This window comes from Solanum pennellii, chromosome 4, assembly GCF_001406875.1.
Source record: "Solanum pennellii chromosome 4, SPENNV200".
Taxonomy (NCBI): domain Eukaryota; kingdom Viridiplantae; phylum Streptophyta; class Magnoliopsida; order Solanales; family Solanaceae; genus Solanum; species Solanum pennellii.
In genome coordinates, this window is record NC_028640.1 from 73,488,990 (window position 1) to 73,513,663 (window position 24,674).

A 24,674-nucleotide genomic window follows, 5' to 3' on the forward strand; every position below is an offset into this window, starting at 1 on the left:
CACGGGTTCAAGCTGTTGACTCAGTTCGTAAGGTGAGTAAAACCATTCAACTCTGCGTGGTTATGACGTTGGGCAATGAGATAAACAAGAAAAGCCACATATGCAGAAGCTCCAAGGCAAGCCACAAAACCAAACAACAGGCCATTAACTTCAGAAAGAAAGAAGCTCAACATGACATATCCATTGATCATTATTACCAGGGCAGCTACTGTCCACACAGTTCTCTGCAATCAAGAATCGAAGTGTGTATGAGATACTGAGCATAGAGTCCTCTGTCTTAAATTCAACGGAAAAGGGTCAAAAATGCCTCTGTCTTGAGAATAAACAGATTCTAGCCTCTATAGGCTAAATGCAAGACAAACATGCTACAGTTTAGTGAATAGAAAGGATCATCATTGTGCTAAAAGGCGCGTTAACAAAGCAATTTCTATTATAAATAAGTACGGTATAACTTTTGATGCCTAACCTCCGTGAGCTTCCCAATCTTGAAGACTCCCATGATATTTTCATTTGACACTAATGTTAGAAGAGGAATGATAGCAAATGGGATCTGCATGCCTTGAAGCACGTTTAGCCATTCGTTCAGAACATCGAGTGAATCTTCTGATCTGTTGAAATAGATGGCCACAATTATGGTTCGGACAATGGCACAACTCCTCGTAATCACTGAGCTTATCCATTTCTTCATCCGCAGATTCAGAAAGCCTCCCATTATAAACTGTCAAGCGTAAGTACCTGTCATGGTGCTACTTTGACCAGCAGCCAAAAGGCCGATGTCCCATATGTAGAGAATTGGGAAAACCCCTCCACTATATCTTTCTTGAAGATATTGCCCTGCATTTACTAGACCTATACTATCAGCTCGCGAAGTTCCATAAAAACCCTTAGCAAACACAGCTGTTACCATCAAATTGATAGAGAACGAAACAAAAACAGCAATGTAAGACTCGATAGAGCAGTAGCTCAGTGCCTCTTGCACTTTGTCTTTCTTTTTGGGATCAATTTTTCTAGACTGCACCAAAACGGAGTACAGAAATACGTTGTGAGGAGTTATGACACAACCAACAACTCCAACAGCCGTCTGAATTGTCTTTGAGCTGAGTCTAGGTAGCAAAAGACCTGAAAAATGTTCAAGCTAAAGAATTTAATGTAGGAACCGAATTGATATAGACTACATTAATGAAGATGAACATGTGAAAGCCTGACTCTGACCTATTACGAGTTCCTTGCTACTAGGCCTAGTTTCAGCAAACATCCAGGCAAATGATAATGCCATAATGGAAATTAGAACAGCAAAAAACGCTTCTAGTTTCCTAACTCCATAATTAACAATATGATCCATCAACCTCGGTGATTAAGGTCGGGGACCATCATTAGCATTTATTTTGTTCTTGCACTTTTTCTCTTTCACGTCATGAAGCCGGAGGAATACGCTCATTGAAAGCAGGGTGCCAAGTCAAAATCAGACAAATATCAATGACAACATAAAAAAAACTCAATTGACTTGTTAAAACAGTTTGTTCATCGAAAAATCTCTAATTAACAATACAGTACGGGGGTGATAGTGCGTAAGAGAAATAGTTTGTTTGTCCAAAATCTCTAATTGACAATACAGTACGGGGGTGATAGTGCGTAAGAGTTAAGATCATCGTATGTGCTTTACTAATAATATAAGTTTGGAAGATTTATTTTGTGTCACACAACAAACAACCTCTTTTTGTCCTAATAAGTAGGTGGACCAAAATCTTTTTGTCTAATAAGTAGGTGGACCCAAAATATGTAAAATTTGAGTCCACCTAATTGTGTAGATGAATTTTCCCCTTTTTTACTCCCTTAATTTGGTATCAAAAACATCCAAATACAGCACAAAATGAAAGGTTACTCCCATCTTACAACAAACCAAGTTAAAAAATGAGAAGCCATGAATTGAGTCCATCACAAGAAAAGATCCAAACACTTCACTTGTATTGATGTAAGTCAACTATAATCAGCTGAACCAAAAACTACATTACTGCACAATAGAAAATTTTCTTGCAAAAAATTTAATCACTTTGAAGTTCTGCGTCTCTATTCGATAAATACAACATTTTGTGGGTCGTTTACGCCTTCAATGAACAAGTATCTTCATCCGGCGGACTATATACTTTCTTCATCCTCTATATATAACTGATGTCAATATCCGGGATAGTTTGCTCCATTATTTCTTTTGGGGAACCTACAGCTAAAAGCAAACGCTGGCAGTTTCTCAAAAGCTATTATGACAGTTAGGACATAAAGAAATTGGAACCTCTTCAGATGAAAAGAATGCTTCAGTAATCAAACTTCCCCATGGCCATGGCCTCTCTGCAATGTAGTGATTTACTATATTTACGACGTCTGGATTTGATTGAATGTATTGTCTTAGATGTCTCATTGACCAGCATAGCTATATCCTTTTGTGCGAAGTAGGTTGAACCAGTTGGCAACATTGCCACCCCCATGTGAAATGAGGTATAAAATGAAGGCAATATAACCTGCAGTCCCAGCACAAACCAGAAAAGCAAACAGTGGTCCATTGACCTCAGAGACAAAGAAGTCCAGCAAAAGATAGCCGTTTATCACCATCACAAGTACAGCAATTGTCCATGCAACTCTCTACAGTAATAGAACAGGCAGTTCAAAATAGGATTCACATTAAAAATATGCGCTCAACAAGACTGTCCAAAATTTTAGATACAAAAGCTCAAAATCTAATGACTTTACAACGGTTTCACACATGAAATAAGGTTAACTTAGTCCGCAATAATTTTAACCAATGAACCAGATCTCTGAACGGACTACATTTTATGTAGTTTGTCTTAGTCATAACCATGTAGCCGGTCAATGAAAGACGGAGTGGACCATCAAGACTAACGTTCAATTTCCAGTAGAGACAAAAGAAGCTAGTTATTTATTCGAATCTGTCTAAGCTATGATGTACAAAGTTAACTGCTATTGTGCTGGTGGGAGGCAGCAATGACCGTTAGATTAGTCAAGGTGACTGACTCTGATAAATATATATCCTTAATTTCAAAAGATTGAGTTTAGACACCAAAAGGGTACATGCAAGTATTACTAATCTTAATTATATTCAGAAAAACTTGCAACAAAATACTCATATACCATATCATACCCATTCGGTACAGGGTACACCAAAACAATTCAAGGATCCATTATCATAGCAAAAGACTACTTGATCAAACTAAGTAAAATAATTCAAATTTCTAGAAGCATACCTACACTGAAACGCAAAAAAGTGACTTGATTGGGTAACTATTTATGATACGAAAAAAGGACAAATATGCCCCAAACTACTGTATGCAGATACCCTCCGTCATACTTTTGGAACACTAATGCCCGTCATCCAAAAACTAGAGCATATATGCCCTTCACTCTAATGGAAGACTAAATAGGAGCACGTTGCATAATATTATCCGTCGATCCAATATTTAATAAATGTCGATTGGTGGATAAGATTATGACACGTGTATGTTCGTTAGTATAAAGGGTATATATGCACTAGTTTTTGGACAGCAGGGGCACCAATGTCCCAAAAGTATGACGGAGGGTCTTTGCATACCATTTACGATAGTTCGGGGTATATTTGTCCGTTTTCCCTTAAAATGGACCTATTAAGCAGCTTATACATATCTATTTGAGTCGTTCGTGGTGTTAATCAGAAACTAGGTTGTTTTAGAACTTTATAGTTTGGATTTTTTCCGTTCCCTGTCAACATTTTAAAAAATCTGTACTTTCTGACATCAAAGTCGGACAAAATTGCTTGCCTCCAAATAACTAAGATGACTTGAAGTTTTAAATCAGAGCTGATCTGAAAAAAAGAACAATAGGAATTGACCGTGCTTGAGACAGTTCCATGTCTAATCTTTAGAAAGTAAATAGACATGAAATCAAAACTAAAGATAGTGGGAAAGGGGACCTTACCTCGAGAGTAGGGCCAATTTTGAAAGTACCCATTATATCCTCCTTGGACACCAATGTCAGAAGGGGAATAAGCGCAAAAGGGATCTGTATAGACTGAAGCACGTTAAGCCATTCATTCAAAACGTCAAGTGATGATTCAGATCTATTAAAAATCAGAGCGACAATGATTGTTGGCACAATGGCACAACTTCGAGTAATCAGTGCCCTAAGCCATTTCTTCAAACGTAGATCTAGAAAACCTCCCATAATAAACTGTCCAGCATAAGTACCAGTTATCGTACTACTCTGCCCAGCTGCCAGTAACCCAATGCCCCAAATATAGAGAATTGGGAACAGTCCCCCACCATACTTGTCTTGAAGAAACTGCCCTGCATTTACAAGGCCTAAACTACCAGCTTGCTCACTGCCATAAAATCCCTTGGCAAAGACAGTTGTAACAAACAAATTGATCATAAAGGAGATAAGAAGGGCAAAGGAAGATTCTATTGAGTAGTAATTCAGTGCCTCCTGAACCTGCCCTTTTTTCTTCAAATCGATCTCTCTGGATTGCACCAAAGCTGAATGCAAGAAGACATTGTGAGGCATTATTACACAACCAACTACTCCAACAGCCTGCCGAACTGTCCTTGAACTGAGTTTTGGGATCAAGAGACCTGTGAGGATAATGAAATACGATTGAATTAAAAACACATCAGCGCGTACCCAATATGATACCATGTAATTAAACTAAACAAATGCTAAAAATAAGAAAAGCACCTGCTAAAAGCTCCTTCCCATTTGGTTTGGCATCTCCAAACATCCAAGCAAAGGACAGTGCCATAGTCGAAATAAGAACAGCAAACACAGCTTCCAACTTCCTTATACCATAGTTCTCAAGAACCAAAAGAAGAAAGCTGTTTACAAAACAGAACAAAAGAAAAACTAGTCAACAGATTGATCAATTAACAAGGGGAGCATGCAATCGTAAGCTCAGCCTTATGATGGTATGTAATGCAAACCAGAACACCAAAGCAGATTAATTCCATTAAAGGGCACTACATCAACCAATCAACTACACCTCAATCCTGAAAAGATGGGGTTGGCTACATGAATCCTTTGTATCCATATTCCACTCCTCTATTCAGGTCCAAAACTATTACGGCAAACTAAGGGTTCTTTAAATCTTGTAATCATCCCTGCATTACATACAAGTCTCTATATAGAACAGAAACACATTTAAAAAACCCTTGCATGAAGAAGAAACATTCTACATGCAAAAGCAAACTATGATCTCAGTTCATGAGCATTGAACAGACTGTGCATTTAGCATCCAAGTGGCAAACAAAATAAAACTACTACTGAATAAATGCTGATTTCAACTAAAGTAGTGATCTTTTGAGCTAAACAAGTCAAGTAGACGAAAATTTACCAATCAGAAGCAGTAATAAGGACACCAGCCCAGAGTGGTAAAACCCCACGACTGAGAATCTTAATTGCAATGGCACTCCCTATCACCTCCTGGATATCGGCTCCAATCAGAGCTACCTCAGCCATGAACCACAGTAAAAGCCCAGCCCATCTAGGATACTCCTCTCGGCAAAGCTCCGCCAAGTGCCGGCCTGTTGCAACGCCAATTCTGGCCGAAAGTAGCTGGATCATCAAACCCATAACAGTAGCCCATAACAACAGCCATAGAAGAGAGTAACCCGCAATTGCCCCAGCTTGCAGATCCCCCTCCAAATTCCCCGGATCCAAAAAAGCTATACTCATTAAGAATCCAGGACCCGTGAACTGCCATAGCTTCTTCCACGAGAATGGAGGCACCGTGCTATAATCAACACCGTCGATCGGTACTGAATCGAATTCAACGACGTGGATCTTCTCCCCAGATCCGTACGCAAATTCTTCTTCGTCGTCATCAGCATCGCCGTTAATTAACGGCGAGGTTGACTGTGGCAGCGGAGCGGTAAGAAGGTGGCGAGATTCTTCCTCTTTGGAATCCGGGGAGGTATTCTCTTGCTGTTGAGGGGAGCTCATTGTCTCATTGTAACAGTCAGCGGAATTCCTCAGTTCAGGTAATCCTTTGTTCGTAATAGTTATAAAAGGAGGCTTATGTTAGAGAAAAGGTGGCAGCGGCGGCGGTGGCGCTGACGGTGGTTGTCGGCGGTGGAGGAATCAGAAATATGCCCGATAAAGAAAGATTAAGGTCTTGTGCCGGGCTCGTGGCACTCACTGGTAAAGATCGTTATATATATTTTGTATCAGCTGTTTTTCGGATGTTTCGGATAATTATTTCATGGGATTTTATATGTAGCAAATAAAAAATTTATATTTGTATGCTATAGCAAAGTTTGCATAATTGCGCTTCATAGCAAACATAAAACTGTATAATTAACTATATATATACAATTCGCTGGCCTAAATTGTATAATTCGCTGACCTATTTCGCTGCAATTGTATAATTCGCTATCCTATTTCACTGTAATTATATAATGCACAATTGTATAATTCGCTACTTATTTCGCTGCAATATTTTTATAAAATTTGTTTTGCATACAATTGAATCGAATTAAAATGTATGTATATTACATAATTATAAGTGTATAGCAAAAAGATATATGTTTTTCTCTCGCTTTATACAAAACAGAAACAGAATTTATACACTTATGTGTATAAAGCGAGAGAGGCGAGCAGAGGGAGAGTGGCGAGCGAGAATGGGAGAGTGGCGAGCGAGATTTTTGGGAGAGAGGCGTCTGGCAAACTTTGGCTAACGTTTGCTATGAAGCAAAATTAAATCAAACCCTAACTACTCCATTTATTTTAGATTATTAGTTTGCTATTATATATAATTTTCCCATTTTATTTTCTTAACATTGATATACTTTTAATAAATGAGCAAATTATAATTTACAAAATAGATATTCTGTTCGGTATTGTTTGTCATAGTTTCTATTTTTAGAGTCAAACTATAAAAATTTTGACTAACATTTTAATATATATCTTTTCATCATATTAATATGCAACAAATTATAATTTATAGTACCTTTCATATAATCGTAAAATATCTAATTTTTTTCATATTCTTAAAGTGAATATTCATGATTCATGCAATCAAACTCAACTAATTTGAAATTGAGATATTGTAACAAGGATGAATCTAGAAGGTTCATTTTGGATAAATATAAATCAATAATTTTTTTTTCCAAATTTTATAAATATGGTGAGAAATATAGTTAATATTTAATAATAAATTTGACTATTATTACACAGATAATTGAGAACATTATATAAAATCATAAATTTATAGATATTGAGTTTGTTTATGGTTAACTATTGTTCCAATTATTCTAACACTTCACTGCCAAAGTAACCTTGTTCTCTTGAACTTATTACTCTCTTCATCCTACTTTGTGTGTCATTTTTTATTTGTTGAGTTCTTCGTAATGATTGAGAATTAAAATTTTAATTTGTCTGTATAATTTAGGCATTTTTTATTTTTTTAGCTGAATTTATAGAGTTAGTTGAATTGATTTTAACAGAATATTAAAAATGAAATTATTTTAATTTCTTTTTTAATAATATCAGACTTTCATTAATATTATTCACGCTTAAATATGCTTCCAGGTGTGTGGGGGAGGGGAGAGTCTCCCTCATTGACTTAGACATGTGGAGCTTTGATTTCTTTATATGACTTGCCCCAAAAATATGTCACGTAAAATGAAATACAAAAAGTAGTACTTTTTTTGTTTTAATTTAATTGTCGTTTTGTGAATTTATGATTTATACAAGTTTATCTATGACTATAAATTTTTATATTTTTAAAAATATTTTATCTTATTAATATATATAAATTTAAGTTCAAAGAATTTGAAAATTGTATGCGTGAATTCCAATTAAAATTAATATAATTAATTCTCATAAAATAAAAAGTGTCAGATAAATCAAAAACGGAGAATATTTTTTAAAAATATAATTTTCTTATATTAAGCTACTCTTTACTTGATAGGAGTACTTGATAATCAATTAGTGCTTAATTAGGCAAAAGATGGAAAAAAAGAATAAAAGTTAAAAAGATAAAGAAATTTGTCGCTTTTATTTTTCTTTCCCAAAAGTTCTCTTTTTCGAAAAATAATTCATTTTTGCTGTGTCATATCACATCACTGTGTAAATGGAGAGAAGGCATTGTGGTCACTTTTTTTTTTAAAAAAAAAAAATTGATTAAATTTAAATATATAAATTATAAAGTTTATTTATAAAATTATTACACTCCTAACAAAAGAATTTTATCATTATAGATTCAAAATCGAAAAATCTAATTAAGATTAAAGCGATTATGCTCATATCACTTTTTAATTCACGCTAGTTATTTTCTCTGTCTCAATTTATACGATAACTTTTATGTTTTGAGATTATAGATTCAAAATCGAAAAATCTAATTAAGATTAAAGCGATTATGCTCATCTCACTTTTTAATTCACGCTAGTTATTTTCTCTGTCTCAATTTATATGATAACTTTTATGTTTTGAGAGTCAAACAGATTAAGTTTGATCAGAAATTTGTGCATGGAATCTTTAATTTTTTTAAAATGAAATTTATTTATTTATAAACTACATAAAAAGTACTACAATTCGTAATAATTTATAATTCAAAATATTTGTAAGATCTATAATAAATTTATGATTTACGATTAAAAATAAATTTATTTAACTTTTAAATTTCGAAATGTGACAAATAAAATAGAATGCGGTTAGTACAAGTTTTCTTTATTAAAGCATTAGAAGTATCTTTAATGCAATCAATAATTTATTAAAATCCTTTTCTCGAAGTGGATTCATCTTTAGTGCAAAGAAATAGACAGATTATTTTGTTTTTTCTGTTAATAACTTCGTATAAATAATAAAAGAACGATTTATTTAGAAGAACAGAGAATAATATCGCATTACGACCTAATTAAAGTGGATAAATATTATACGTGAATTGTGTATTTTTTTTGGTGATATTTATTATTTACATAATGTATGACAAAATCTTCTTTAATCGTGACTAAGTAACGTATAATTTTAGCTTTTTAAATCATTGGCTTATAATAAATTTTTTATTTTCGTTTTTAAATCTACTAGTCACGTATCGTATAATTTTAGCTTTTTAAATCATTGAATTATAATAAATTTTTTATTTTCGTTTCTAAATCTACCTTATTTTTAATTATAAGTTGGGTCTTAATTCCATGTGTGTATCTAGAGGGAGTTCTACGGGTTCACTTAAATCCATGCTTCCCTCTCTAAATCATATATAGTAGTGTCATATTTTTAAAAAATTATTAAATATAAATGTGTGAATTCAGTTTCAAAGTATCATATGATAATTTGGTGTATTTCTTTAATTGGGATATAAATTTATATCTTATATTATATATATTTTAAGCAATACCTCTCCAAATGATTATCGCTAACACTTTTGGCGTTTGAACTAATTTTTTTGATTAATCTTTAAAAGTTCAAGAGCGTACATAAAAAAATCCTAAAAAATTTACATAATACAATCAAATGTGTATATCATTTTTTTTAAAAAAAAAAAATACTAGTAGAAGTAAATATTTTAGACCTTTAATTTTTAAAATTTAAACTATTCACACTAAAAACCTAAAAGTCAAACCGTTCAAATTTGTATCTTAACGTTTTTTTTGGTTACTCATGTTTCCAAAATCCTAAATATAACTCAGCTTAATTTGCATGCTCAAAATTTAAATCACAAAATATCAATTATCATGTGTGAATAAAAAAAAATCATGAAAAATGGATCTGATTGTATAGACTTTTGAAAATATAAGGATACAATCGAATTGCGTAATTCATTACGCAAATAATTGCGTCGTTTAGGGGGAAAAAAAGGAAAACGTATGAATGCACAAAAGTATGAGGGACATATCATAATAGAATTTTATGTCATATACTCAATATTATCAAAATGTAGTTCTATGGTCTTCAAAAGCTTTTTTTTTTTTTTCCAATTGTAAAACGAAAGCAAGAAGGCATTATACTTATTCTGTTCAAATATTCCTGCTTTTGTTTTCTAGAGCATCAACTAACTAGTCATCTCACTTTCCGAAGAAGTAGCGGGAAGAGTGGTTTTAATAATGCTCGAGTCAGAATTTTTAATAAGGGGTTCAAAATTGAAAGAAGTAGACATATGAAATAGTTGAAGAAGGTTCGACATTTACTATATATTTAAGAAATTATTTTAATCATATAAATAATATAATTTTCCTGCCCAGAGGGTTCGGATGGAACTCTGACCATTAGATGGCTCCGCCACCGGTGATGTACACCTATATGTACTAACTTAAAAGGCACATATATATGAATGTTTGATCTCTTCGTAAAAGTAGGTATTTTATGTAAATATATTTTTAAATAAAATTAATATAATGTTATCGATTGACACACATATTACAAAAAGAATAAATGATACATTTGATTGAATATTAAGTTATTTACCTAACGATCTACTAATTAATTCTCACTAAATACATTGTTTTCCCTTTTTAATTAAATGGTGGGGTGTTTAACTAACATTGATATGCCTTTAGTGGTGCACTCATTGTCTTCATATTTGAGTCCACACTCCACATCTGTTTATTTTATTCCTATCTCATGAAATAAGAGAATGTTTATATAATAGATCATCAGCTCAAATAAAACATATCAAACTAATTACTAGTAAAAAAGAAAATATAGTATTAAAGTACCATTTCTTGCTATATCAAATGCCACAAGTCTAAGATACACGAGCGACATTACTCCCTCCGTTCATATTTAGTTGTCATTATTTAAAGTTTCATATTTTTTTTAAAAATTATGTAAGTTTATCATTATATATTTACTTAGTGTTTCTTTGAAGTCAATTTTTTAATAAATGAACATGAATTAATTTGTTTTAATCAATTAATTTGATCAAAGAATAAGAAATAAATTATTTAGCTTTCTTATTTAAATTCATACTTTCAAAGTTAGTAACTCTCAAAGATAAAATAGAAGATTATGCATTGATGAAATAATAAGAATTAAAAAATATTTATATTTAATATGAACGACATGTAAATAAGAACCAAAGAGGGATCAGAACTTTTGGGCCTTTTTCTAACTTGGTCACACCATTTTTAGCATGAGAAACATTCTTTTGCCCCCACATACACAAATTTATCCAAGATTGATGAGTAGATGGTTCTATTTTAACCATGAAACTGAAATGGTGGCATCTTAAAGCAGCACCATTAGATCATTCAAAGTTTTTCACTCCACTTGTTATCTGGCTTTATTTGTTATTCTCCTTGTCCATCATGACATTTTGATCCTATCCAATCTCATCTTCTTTAAAAAAATTATATTTTTGTTATTCTAATGCAAGTCTAGATCTATTGCTAGATTTATTTTTCAAATTCCCATAGTACTTTTTGTTGGGCCGCATTTTAAATTATGTCTTCAATTAGTTAAGAAGTACAAAAGAAAATCTTAAGCTCGCATATGTGGTGTTATCACAAATTAAATTTTTTTTTATATTTATAAAATTATTCATTCTCTTTCATGAAAAGTTGTGAATTAATTAAGAGTTGCGACTTTCATAAACTCAATGACTTTTATGAAAAATTGCGATTTTTTAATAAATATTTGCGACTTTTACAAAAAATTGTGACTTTCATAAAACGTTGTAACCTTTCCGAAGAGTTGCAACTTTTCCAAATAGTTGTAACCTTTCTGATAAGGCACAATAATCATCAATTCACATTATCCTTTGTTGTCTTTAAATAGAGAGATTTCCTCTCATTTTAAAATAACGAAAATTCTGAACCTCTTCCTCCTCTTCTTCTTCTTCACAACTAAATATGTGTGTATTTTGCTCCCCTTGAGTGGCTAACTAGTCACTGACATCATTATTTATTTTATAGATCCTGCTATGTGTTTTTACAATCATTAATTTATGCTTATGTTATTAAAAATAAATAATAAGATATAATAATTTTTCATTTTCCTTAACATTATTAATGATTGATAAATTTTAAATATTATTTTATAAATTTCACGATATTAAATTCACGCGTGAAGTTCGAGTAATTTTTACTAGTTAAGTTAATAAATTTTTTTAAAAAACAATAATGAAAGTGTGGCATCAAAAAAGGTAATTTGTGCAAATTTACTTTCTTTATTTACTTAGAAAGCCTAAAATTAAGATATTTGTGTGCGTATTTTCTGCTTTGGAACAAAATTCTATAAAAAAAAAACACATTCATAAAAGGCATAAAACATATATTGAATTCTAAATTTGACTTCAAATTTTAACTTTGACCTTTAACTTTCATAATGCACAAAGAAGCACTTTAACTATCCAACTTTAAATAAAATAAACACATGAGTGTTACATGACAAAATACACATAGGACACCACGTAAGATGAGAAATGACATGTAGAATGACCCGTAGGACATGTGTGTTTATTTGTTCAACTTTATACGAATTTAAATATTTACTTATGCATATCCAAAGTTAAAAAGTATAAATATAATTTAAAGTGAATTTAAAAAATATATTTATGTATTATGCCTTGGTAAAATCATATTGATTTCAAATTAAGAGTCAATTATTCAACCCATAAAAACATCCAAAACATTATAACTGGGAATATATTTTTTTTAAATCAAAAACCTAAAAAGAAAGAAATTTATGCAAATGATCAAATTTTAGAGTTGCCGAAAAATGTTGCACCTCAGAAGCACAAACGGCAAACCTCCCGTCGGCGTCGAATATCTCTTCGTTCTGCCCAATCGCCAAATCCTACAATAGGAATATAAATTTCGTGATCAAAGTAAGTTCAATTCACTTGCATTATACATCTTCGTTTTCGAATTCTGTCCATATATGCTTGTGTTGAACTGATTATACGTTATAGACCTAAATGAATTTGTGTTTCTTATTATGAGTTATGTTGATGAATTTTATTTGAAATGAGTTTATGAGATAATAAGTATTAGTTGAGTGACCCTGATACGAGAAATCGAACTCTCTAAACTAGAATCGACTATTCAAAGTTTCATTGCGGATTGCACTGTGATATTAGAGACGCTTTGCGATTATTGATAATGATGCTAGTTGGTTAGTGTTATACATGCATACTATCTGTTTGATGAAAGTTCGGGCGATAATGCAAGCTCTAAGGATCAATATGCTCTGTTAGCAACTGAATCCTCTGGTGTTCCTTATGCTTTGCTATATCTTGTTTAAAAAATGATTTGCACCTCTTCTTATTTGCACGATTCCTTTTTTGTTTTTCGTAATTGTTATTATAAGGTTTCGTTGCTAAATGATAGAGTAAGAAAATTGGATCTTAAAAATACATAGTTATTCATGTGGAATTATGATGGCGTACATTATTAGATTCTCATATTTCAGAAAGAAGTTTAACCATGTGTGGTCGTGGAGAACATTTTGCTAACAGCGGCTGAACCTTTGGTGAAATTGTGAATCCAGTGCCTTCGCTCATATCTATGATCTCACTATTGGGCTTATCCCACTCAAAGCATTGAAGAAGTGAACCTAGTGCCAATCCAATGACATGAATTGCTAGGTTCTCACCAGGGCAACCCCTCCTTCCTGATCCAAACGGAATAAACTTGCAGCCCTCTTTGACACTGTCAAAGCCTATAAATCTATCAGGGTTGAACTTTTCTGGATCCTCCCATGCCTTAGGGTCATGATGTATCCCCCATGCATTCACTAATAGGATTGTTCCACGCGGAACTCGATATCCTGAGACTTTGCACTCTTCTGATGAAAGGTGAGGCAAAAGTAAACGGGCTGCTGGATGCATCCGCAATGTCTCATTGATAATGCATCTGATGTAAGGAAGTTGAGCCAAATCGGATTCATCAATCAGGCGGTCTTGTCCAACCTGATTGTCAATTTCAGTTTGTGCCGTCTTTAAAATTTCTGGATTGTCAAGCAAGCGTGAAAAAGCCCATTCTAATGTTATTGCTGAAGTATCTGATCCAGCTTGGAGTAGGATCTGCATGCATTATAAAACAGAGTGCATAAACTAGTCAACAACATTTAAAGGAACAGTAGATATAGACAGAAGCAAAGACACTCTGTAGGGTCAATGATTTTGGTAGTTCAAATATAGCTTTCTTCTCAAGATCTATATCAGGGTAGGGTAGTGCATATGTAAGTAGAATTATAATAGTCAACATCACCTGCCTATACTATGTACTCCCTCCCGTTTCAATTTATTTGTACTGGTTTGACTTGACAGAGAGTGAAAGAAAGTAAAGAAGACTTTTGAATCTTGTGGTCTAAATATGACGTAATGTGGCATGTTGAAATTTACGAGCTGTCAAATTAGGAAAAAGACACTCTTTTTTAAATAAAAAAGAGAAGTAATACAAACAAATTGAAACAGAAGGAGTATATATCAATCTTGGTACGGAAGCATTTAGATTCATCTAATCATGTCTTTTTATCAAGAAACCCCAGCAGTTTACCAATTTGTATCAAGTTCCATCTGAAGCTTAACATAATATTAACTCAAGATAACACAAGCAAAGACAACAATGAAGACAATCTTCATGTACAAAAAGAAAAAATATAGATGTCTGATAGTCTTACCAGCAGTAGGTTTCTAATCATTTTATCTGTGTAGTATTTGGGGTCTGTTTTCTGTAAATCTAACAAAACTTCCATTATAGTTTTCTTCTTCCCTGCGACAACCTCTGCTGAAGGAAAAGAACCACTGCTCTTTAATCGACTATGCTCGTCTATTTCCTTTCGCATAAAGTTATCTCTCTTCTTCTGTAGTTCCATCATCTTTTCCTCAACACTATGCAATCCAAACCACCTCATAAATGGCAAGAAATCCAAAATATTAGCCTTTGGAGCAGTGTTTATTGTATCCTTTGATATATCCTGGAATAGCATAGCTTCTTTTGAGTTCCCCCCATAGTATCTTTTCCCTGCAATCATTCTTGATATCACGTTGAACGTGAAGTTAAAAAGAGATGATTTCATCTCCACAATTATTTCTGAACTCTCTATGGAGACTCTAAAGAGTCTGCGAATCAGGTAGTTTATTTCATCAGAACGGATGATTGATAGTGTCTGAATTCTATAGGAAGATAAAACTTCAAGAGTGGAAATTCTTCGAAGATTTCTCCAGTGCTCTCCATAAGAAGACCAAGCGAGGCTAGTAAAATTGTACCCGAAATACTTACCACTGAGAAAATCAGGACGATTGGCAAAGATGATATCATTTTTAGTAAAACATTCTTCTGCTACTAAAGGTGATGAAACAAGGAGGACAGGCCGAGAGCCAAATTGAAGAAACACTACTGAACCGTAATGATTCGAGACTTTGAATAAAGCCCTATGGAAAGGTCTACTCAATAAGTAGAGATGGCCAATGAAAGGGAGTGCTGGAAATGGGCTAGGTGGAAGGTTTTGTATCTTGTCAAGAAATTGGTGGCTTATGATATAAAGAACAAGGAACAGAACTGGGAAATACAGACAAAGACTGTCCATGGATGATCAGAATTGTAGTATTATTTCTGATAATTATCTAGTTTTATTATACTTGTATGAAGATCTTTGCAGTTTAGAACAAGAATAAATAAGTGTCATCAAGTCTTGATTTTGTAATCTAAATTGATCAATATTTCTTGGCTAGGTATTTGTTTAATCCTTAATAATGTAGGTTAGTTGTAGAAATTTATTATTTATAGAAAAGTTATCCTTGTAATCAAACAGGAAGGAATTAAATACTAACAAGTAAACATCCAATAAACAGGACCTTAGAATTTATTTAGGCAATTGAAGATTGATGACGAATGACAAGACATAATTTTTCTGGATGTACTCTAATTTAGGTTCATTTGTCCGGTATCAAATATGCATTAATATATGCAGCGTATATGTATTCAATATCAATATCATCAATGCATCCAATATCAATTTTATCTGGTGTATCCTTTATCAGTTTCATCCAATTTCATGTATCAAGTATCAAGTATCAAATATACATTGATGTATCCGTGCTTAGATATGTGTACCTGGTATCAAATATGCACTTATACATTCATCAAATTACCAATATCAAATATGGACTGATGTATTAAGTGTATCTATACACAGATACATATCAATCATTATTTCTAGGCATGTAAACATTGTCCCCAAGTAAAATTAAACCAAAATCAGAACTGAATAGTTTATGAAAGTGATACTCTGTGGTTAAATAGTTATAGTAGCATGTTTGCTTAGTTAGGTAATTTTTTTCATCATTGAAACCCATAAAACAATAGATCCAAAATGTTGAAACATCATCTTAAATACTCTAATTTTCAAACAACAATAGCTAAACGGAAGAGATCTGGAAAATTGAATAGGTCGTCAATGAATCGGGAACTCAGAAGCACAATTTATTGAATAGGTTGTCAATGAATCGGGAACTCAGAAGCACAATTTTCTTCCTTTTGCTCAATTGCCAAATCCAACAATAGGAGTATGAACAAGGCCTTCACATTCTGATCAAAGTAAGTTCAGTTTCACTTCCATTATACATCTTCATTTTCAGATTCTCTCCATATATGTGTGTTCGAGTGCTGATACCTTCTTGACCTCAATGAATTTATGAGTCTTATGAGTCATGTTGGTGAAGTTCAATGAATTTATTTGAAATTCTTGTGGAAACGCCTGGGGTTTACCTTTGCTCAACTTAATTTTGGTTTTCGTTATTTTCACTCTAAGATATTGATTATACTTTATAATTTGTCTGCATTATTCGAAGGGGATGGTATAGTACCGAAGAAGTTATAACTCTAATTATTATGTCATGACTCTAACTTCTAAGGGGACAGGTAGTGCCGAAGAAGTTATAACTCTAATTTCGTTAAATGTTCGAATTGTGTAATCATCAGTCATTGACATTGGTAAGCGACCCAAAGTGATTTAATTATAATTCAATTCGTGACTTCAAATTTGAATTGCTTTCCTGTTAACCGCGTAAAAAAAGCTTTTGTTATTTGTGCTCCAAGATGCACTATAAATTGCTACTTTCCTTTTGGTTACTGTTGTATTTAGAGAGTTCATTTCCTACATAATCACTCAACTCATTGTTATTATCTCATAAAGTCACATCTCTTCTTGATTATTCCAATGTTTTTCAATAAAGAAAATGACTTTCTGAGATAATATAATTTTGTTATGTGACCATATTAGTTCTAACTCTCTAAACTAATGACTGTTCAAGGTTACAGTCACAGATTACCTTCTAATAATGGGCCCTTGATATTAGAGAAGCTTTGCTATTATTGATAATCTGATACGAGTTGTGAGTTTAAACATGCATACTATCTGTTTGATGAAAGCTTGGGTTATAATGTTAGCTCCAAGAATCAATATGCTCTGTTAACAACTGAATCATCTGCAGTAATATAGTCACCATTATGGAACTTATGCTATGACGTATTCCTTATGCTTTGCTATATTCTTGCTTCAAAAAATGATTTGCTCTTCTTCCCTCACGATTCCTCTTTGTTTTTTGTACTTAATATTATAAGGTTTCATCGCTGAGTGACAGAATAAGAAAATTGGATCTTAAACTTTCTAAGTTATTCATGTGGAAGTAATGGCATACATTATTAGAATCTTGTTTAGGATCAGATTTCAGAAAGAAGTTTAACCATGTGTGGTCGTGGAGAACATTTTGCCAATAGCGGCTGAACCTTTGGTGAAAGTGTGAATCCAGTGCCTTCACTCATATCGATGATCTCCCTATTGGGTTTATCCCACTCAAAGCATTGAAGAAGTGAGCCTAGTGCCAATCCAATGACATGAATTGCTAGGTTCTCCCCAGGGCAACCCCTCCTTCCTGATCCAAATGGAATAAACTTGCAGCCCTCTTTGACACCTTCAAATCCTAAAAATCTATCAGGATTGAACTTTTGTGGCTCCTTCCATACCTTAGGGTCATGATGTATCCCCCATGCATTCACTAATAGGACTGTTCCACGCGGAACTCGATAGCCTGCAACCTTGCACTCTTCTGATGAAAGGTGAGGCACAAGTAAAGGGGCTGCTGGATGCATCCGCAATGTCTCATTGATGATGCATCGGATGTAAGGAAGCTGAGCCAAATCGGATTCATCAATTAGGCGGTCTTGTCCAACCTTATTGTCAATTTCCGTCTGTGCTGTCTTTAAAATTTCTGGATTGTCAAGCAAGTGTGAAAAAGCCCATTCTAGTGTTACAGCTGAAGTATCTGATCCAGCTTGGAGTAGGACCTGCATGCATAACAAACAGTGTATAAATTAGTCAACAACCTTTGAAGGAACAGTAGATATACACAGAAGTAAAGACACTCAATAGGGTCAATGATTTTGAAAGTTCCATATATAGCTTTCATTTCAAGATCTAGAACCAGGGTAGGTAGGAAATATACAAGTAATCAAAAAAGTCAATGTCACCTGCCTATACAGTTACTCCCTCCATTTCAATTTGTTTGTCTTAGTTTGACTTGACACAGAGTTAAAGAAAGTAAATAAGACTTTTGAATCATGTAGTTTAAGGGATGTTCAGATTAAAGTGTTGTCAAATCAGGAAATAAACATTTTTTTTCGAAACAAACTAAAAAGAAAAGTAATACAAACAAATAGAAACAAAAGGGAGTATATATCAATGTTAGTATGGAACATTTTAGATTCATCTAAGCATGTCTTTTTATTAAAAACACTAGGAATATACCAATTTGTGTCCAGTTCCATTGAAGCTTAACATAGTATAAACTCTAGATAACACAAGCAAAGAAAACGATGAAAATAATCTTCTGTGGTGGATCTTCAGGAATAAAAATAAAAACAAAACATATAGATCATGTCTGATAGTCTTACCAACATTAGGCTTCTAATTGTTTCATCTGTGTAGTATTCGGGGTCTGTTTTCTGTAAATCTAACAAAACTTCCATGATAGTTTTCTTCTTCCCTGCCACAACCTCTGCTGAAGGAAAAGAACCGTTGGTCTTTAATCGACGATGCTCGTCTATTTCCTTTTGCATAAAGTTATCTCTCTTCTTCTGTAGTTCCATCATCTTCTCCTCTACATCATGCAAACCAAACCACCTCATAAATGGCAAGAAATCCAAAATATTAGCCTTTGGAATTGTTGTTATTGTAGCCTTTGATATATCCTGGAAAAGCTTAGCTTCTTTTGAGTTCTCTACTTTCTCTCCATAGTACCTTTTCCCTGCAATCATTCTCGATAGCACATTGAATGTGAAGTTAAAAAGCGATGATTTAATCTCCACAATTTTTTCCGAACTCTCTATGGAGACTCTAAAGAGTCTACGAATCAGGTAATTTATTTCATCAGAACGGATGCTAGATAGTGTCTGGATTCTATAGGAAGATAAAACTTCAATAGAGGAAATTCTTCGAAGATTTCTCCAGTGCTCTCCATAGGAAGACCAGGCAAGGCTAGTAAAATTGTACCCGAAATGCTTACCACTAAGGAAATCAGGACGATTGGCAAAGATGATATCATTTTTAGTAAAACATTCTTCCGCTGCTGAAGGTGATGAAACAAGGAGGACAGGACGAGAGCCAAATTGAAGAAACACTACTGAACCATAACGATTCGAGACTTTGAATAAAGCTCTATGGAAAGGTTTACCCAATAAGTAGAGATGGCCAATAAAAGGTAGTACTGGAAATGGGCTAGGGGGAAGATTTTGTAGCTTGTGAAGAAAATGATAGCTGATGATATAAAGAACAAAGAAGAGAACTGGGAAATACAAATAAAGACTGTCCATGGTTGATCAGAATTAGTATTATGTCTGATAATTATCTAGTTTTATTAGCTTGGATTAAGATCTTAACAGCTTAGACAAGAATAAATAAGTATAATTAGATCTTGACTTTGTACTCTAAATTAAACAAGAAGTATCTTGCTGGCTATAGGTATTTGTTTAATCCCTAATAATGTAGGTTAGTTGTAGAAATTTATTATTTATAGAAAGTTATCCTTGTAAACAAACAAGAAGGAATTAAATACTAACAAATTAAACATCCAATAAAGAGGACCTTTGAATTTATTTAGGCAATTGATGATTGATGACGAATGGCAAGACGCAATTTTTCTGGATTTACTCTAATTTATTTTCTTGGAGCAATGGCCCCTAATTGAATTTAATATTTTCTAACGTTAGTTTACACACAGCTTGTGCTGAAGTATACGAATATCCGATTTTGGGACCACTATTTAAGTCATAGGCGAACCTTTTTTTTTTTTTTTGCAAATTTATCCATTTCGAGAACATTTTTAGACATACTCAAAGTTGAATGTTTGTTGGAATGATTGAACTTCATTCACATATGATCAAAGTGTTATGGTATATTTGCACACATTTCAGCATAGTATATGATGTTTGACCTAACAGTCTTAAACACTTCAGACAATTATTTAGTTGGCATAGTCCATGTTTGAAGTTGGTTTAAATGAAATATTTTATAATTTTTCTCTGATGTTTGGATTAACGGTCCCAAACTACACATATTCTTGATGAAATTATTGACTTCACGATTGCTACCTTCCTTGGCTTCCATCAATACATGTGATGGAAATAAATCACCTAATTTCTTTTTCGATTGGAATTTAATCCTCTAGTTTTTCTTAGTTATCATCTGTTTTATTGACTGGTAGGCCATGGTTAGTCTACTTGCTTCTGCATCTTGATTTCAACGTTGTAATAGTGTATTATATATATATATATATATTTGATACAGCTTACGTTTTCTTCTTTAAACGTAGGTTGTTTGTTTGTGTATTGTTACTGGTTGATATACAGGAACCTAATCTATTTAATAAATATGGTACTGCAGAAATCTAGTATAGTTGAAAAGCAAACGCACTTGTCCTTTTCCTGTATTTATTGTATTTTATTTCTATTTTGTTCCATTTTTTCTACTAAATTATTTGAAGGAAGCATGCATCATACGAGTTACGTGATTGAAAAAGAAAAATAAGTCCTTAGTCGATTTAGCTTTGAGTTAACATGGTAGGGACCCCTAACATCACTAGTCACTAGTAATAAATGTCAATTTGTCAATATTCATAATATTCATACACAACAGTGAAAAAAATTAAAGTCAACTTGTTTCTTCCCCACCCCACCCCTACCCCCAACCCCTGCTCATTTTGCATTATGTGAAAGTTACACTGGCCTGAATTATTCAGTCATCTAATTTATATATTATGCAAAAAAATATTTTTGCACCAAACATACATGTAGTATACTTATAACATACATATCTATATAATGTGTATATTCTATATAGTGTATATTTTTATCATATGATAAATTAGTTGGTTTAGCGATATATTTGGTAGGAAAGGGTTTATTTTTTAATTGAGGGTTAAAATAATCCTCACATTACATCTCAATCAAGCGATCATGTCAAATAAAAGGAACGCAAAAAAAAAAAAAAAAAGGCTACCAAGTTAAATTAATACAAGGAGAAAGTATAAGGAGCTAATAAGTTTAATGCAAACTATTGAGTAGACTACTTTTGTGAATAGTTGATGATTACTAACTTGCTAGCGTTGATTTCAAGTATTATTTACAAGAAAAATGAATTATAAATCTATTTGCGTATTTTTATAAAGTTGGAATAAGGACTAAGGTTTGTTATTATTATTTTTCTCATTGTACTGATATGATCATTTGGTCATGGGTGGCTTAACTTCTTCTGTATTGGTTTATGTGATGACATGATTGTTAGAATTTTTATGTTGTTTTGTCAATATTGAGTGGGGAATCTTAGTTGGTTGGCTAGGATTTATAAGGATGAAGATAAATTTATATTGTATTTAATTGAATAAATTAGTTTTGAAATTATAATTTTAAAACTATAATCAATCAGTCCACATACCAAACGACCTCGTCTTTTCATACCTGGAATAGAAATTGTAATTTATTTTCTTGATTAGTCAGAATACAGAAGTTTGCTTATGTAATTTATTTTCTTGATTAGTCAGAATACAGAAGTTTGCTAAATATAGGGTTGGCCGGCAATACTTCGAATAGACAGATAAAAAATTAGAGTAATTTTATGATTATCAGTTAGCTTTGAAGGTTAATTAACCAAATAAATTAATTTATTTTAGTGAATAGAAAGAATTTTGATTAGTTGGTTGTAAATAGTTGATAATCTGAAACTTTTTTTTTATAAGTACTTGGTACATATTTAAATAGGATTGTTTGAAAGTGATAATAATAGTTAATGTGTTGATAAAAAGATGTTCACTAATACCTTTTCTATGAAAAAACTAGGAAACAATTCTGAATTATATTTTAACTCTAAAACCTAAACCCTTTAGAGTATTTTTAGGACTCTTTTCCCTAAATATTATTGAATGTTTTTAAAATCGTCTATCAAGATCATATATTTTATCCTTTTCATTAATAGGCTTCAATTTATTGAATTAAAAACAGTAATCTAAAATTAGTTTTTAATTTCAAAAAATTTAGGCAACATTAAAAATTACTTCGCACATATTTTTACCCTCCGAACCTTATCCAAATCCAACCCCAAATGAAAAAAAAAAAAAAACTCAATTCCTCATCTACTCACTCATAAAATGTGTTTGAGTCGGAACCTAATAAAGAGTTTGTTTTTCCGGTCGGGTCTTGAGGGTTAAACAAAATGGATGAATTAATTTGGTAAAGTTCCGTGATATTTTTTAAATTTAAAAATTAGTTTTATGTTATATTTTTTTAATTTAATCTATTAATGAAAGGATAATTATATACTAATTGTTAGACAAAGAAGATATATACACACCATCTATCTATTCAAGACGAGTGTACATAAACACCATTTTGTAATGAGGAGTATATTCACTTTAAATAATAAAACTGAACATATCTTTGCCCCTTTTACCATTTAAAAATAACTTTGGTATAAACCGAATAAAGGAATAAAATAGAGAAATAATTAAGAAACATATTTTTAAAAAAGTATTTTGAATACGAAAGATTCGAAACAATTAACTAATAAATTAATTGTAATATTTATCGAACGTATAAACTTAATGTATATAGTTAATATTCTACACTAATCACCGTCGGACGACAATCTTTGGATAATTCACGAGGCAGGAACAGTAAGTTGGTTTTGTTTTAATAATTTTAAAATTGATCAAATTGATTTAATTTTAATTTATTCGAGAATTGTTAATTAGCAAATGAGCCAATGTCCACTCCATTGTCTCCGCTGAGGTGTCTGCCAAATAGCATATCAAATTGGTAAAAATGATTATTGATTATCACAATTGTTTTATTTTTACCATCATAATAATACTTGTTATGAAGTTATCTGTATAATTACTCAGGATTTGTTTCTCATTCCTGTAGTAAAAATCACTATTATGGTTCTTTCAGTTTTCTTGTTGAGAATGTTGTTGATTATGTAAGATATGACTCAGTAATAAATATTGGCAAAGATGATATCAGTCTTTATATAAGTATTTTTCTGTCAGTATCAATTTGTTTGTCTTATTTTCTTTTTAATAAAAGAATGTTCCTTTCCAAATTTGGTAACTCTTTAGTTCCAACAGCCCACGTGATATAGTTAAGATCACAAGATTAAATGTTATTTTTGTACATTATACATATCTTTAGTTTAAGCCCGACCATTATGTATCCCTAGACGGCTAGATCCTATTTTGTTGTTGTTGAAGACCACAAGATTCACAAGTCATTCTTTAAACTTTGTGTCCGATCAAACTAAGACAAATAAATTGAATTTGAGGGAGTACTATGCTGCTCAAGGTGATGAAACAAGGGGAGGACAGGATTATAACCATAAGGTAGAAAGATCACCACGCCATAATGATTTGAGGCTTTTAGGCTATGTGGAAAGCACGTAAGCTGGCCTGGGCACCACAAAGTCGTTTTTTTAATTAAAAAATAAGGCTTTGTGGAAAGATTTACCTAGCAGGTAGAGTGAAGGTTTAATAGCTTGTGAATAAAATGGTATTTGATGATATATAGAACAAAGAACAGCAGTAGGAAGTAGAGATAGACTGTTTCATTCAAATAGGATAAAGATGATCACTATTATGTCTGATAATTTATCTAGATTTGACTATGCTAGATTGAAAGAATTAAGATATGCATCTAACTTATGTTAGCTAAATTAAGTAACAAGTCTTTTTTAGGCCAGGTAGTTGTTTAATCCATGATCGTTTTGGTTAGTTGTCCAGACTTAGCTCTTTTTATTAGCTGGCCTTACTGAGCTTAACAAGAAGGAATTAAAGTAGATCCTTATTGAAGGGAAATAAATTAGATACACAAAGTGAACCTCCCCGAAATAGGGCCGCCCTTGAATTGATTGTGTCAGTGATTAGTTATTGAAGCAGGGATAGACGTAAGGCTATTTGGATCTTCCGGAGCAATGACATTTTCTTGCTTTTACGTTTTGATTTGGACGTTTTATATATATATGGTATATGATACATCTTACAGTTTCTCTCTTCAAAACTTTATTGTTTGTTTGTGCATTGTCACTTGTCGATAGGAACGTCATCCATTTAATATGAAACAACTGAAATCAAGGTCTGCTGGAAAAACTGATTTCACTTGGCTTTTCCGGTAGTATTGTTTATCTTATTACTCCACTGCCCCCCCCCCCCCCCC

At 32.6% G+C, this 24,674-nt stretch overlaps 3 protein-coding genes, 1 long non-coding RNA gene and 1 pseudogene across 5 annotated transcripts in view; 1 reads left to right on the forward strand and 4 right to left on the reverse strand.

Annotated features, from left to right (window-relative positions):
• Positions 1 to 20: 20 nt before the first annotated feature.
• Positions 21 to 1,342, reverse strand: LOC107017044 (annotated as a pseudogene).
• Positions 1,343 to 1,926: 584 nt separating this feature from the next.
• Positions 1,927 to 6,194, reverse strand: LOC107018267 (metal transporter Nramp2-like). Its single transcript, XM_015218702.2, has 4 exons — positions 5,369 to 6,194; positions 4,717 to 4,853; positions 3,961 to 4,613; positions 1,927 to 2,634 (listed from the first exon to the last, which is right to left on the reverse strand). Exons 1-4 carry the CDS (start codon positions 5,974 to 5,976, stop codon positions 2,410 to 2,412), a joined length of 1,623 nt encoding a protein of 540 aa, XP_015074188.1. The 5' UTR covers positions 5,977 to 6,194; the 3' UTR covers positions 1,927 to 2,409.
• Positions 6,195 to 12,623: 6,429 nt separating this feature from the next.
• The window catches only part of LOC114076842, a 14,218-nt gene continuing 2,167 nt past the window's right edge, over positions 12,624 to 24,674 (forward strand). For both annotated transcript variants that reach the window (XR_003577890.1, XR_003577889.1), the window contains exons 1-2: positions 12,624 to 12,799; positions 16,368 to 16,514. This is a non-coding gene — a long non-coding RNA (uncharacterized LOC114076842). The remainder of the gene's footprint in view (positions 12,800 to 16,367; positions 16,515 to 24,674) is intronic.
• LOC107017045 (isoflavone 2'-hydroxylase-like) lies at positions 13,317 to 16,319 on the reverse strand. The gene is made up of 2 exons (XM_027916485.1): positions 14,596 to 16,319; positions 13,317 to 13,996 (listed from the first exon to the last, which is right to left on the reverse strand). The coding sequence occupies exons 1-2, from the start codon at positions 15,502 to 15,504 to the stop codon at positions 13,373 to 13,375; spliced, it is 1,533 nt and encodes a 510-aa protein (XP_027772286.1). The 5' UTR covers positions 15,505 to 16,319; the 3' UTR covers positions 13,317 to 13,372.
• LOC114076841 (cytochrome P450 81D1-like) lies at positions 17,389 to 21,212 on the reverse strand. The gene is made up of 2 exons (XM_027916484.1): positions 18,870 to 21,212; positions 17,389 to 18,263 (listed from the first exon to the last, which is right to left on the reverse strand). Exons 1-2 carry the CDS (start codon positions 19,785 to 19,787, stop codon positions 17,640 to 17,642), a joined length of 1,542 nt encoding a protein of 513 aa, XP_027772285.1. The 5' UTR covers positions 19,788 to 21,212; the 3' UTR covers positions 17,389 to 17,639.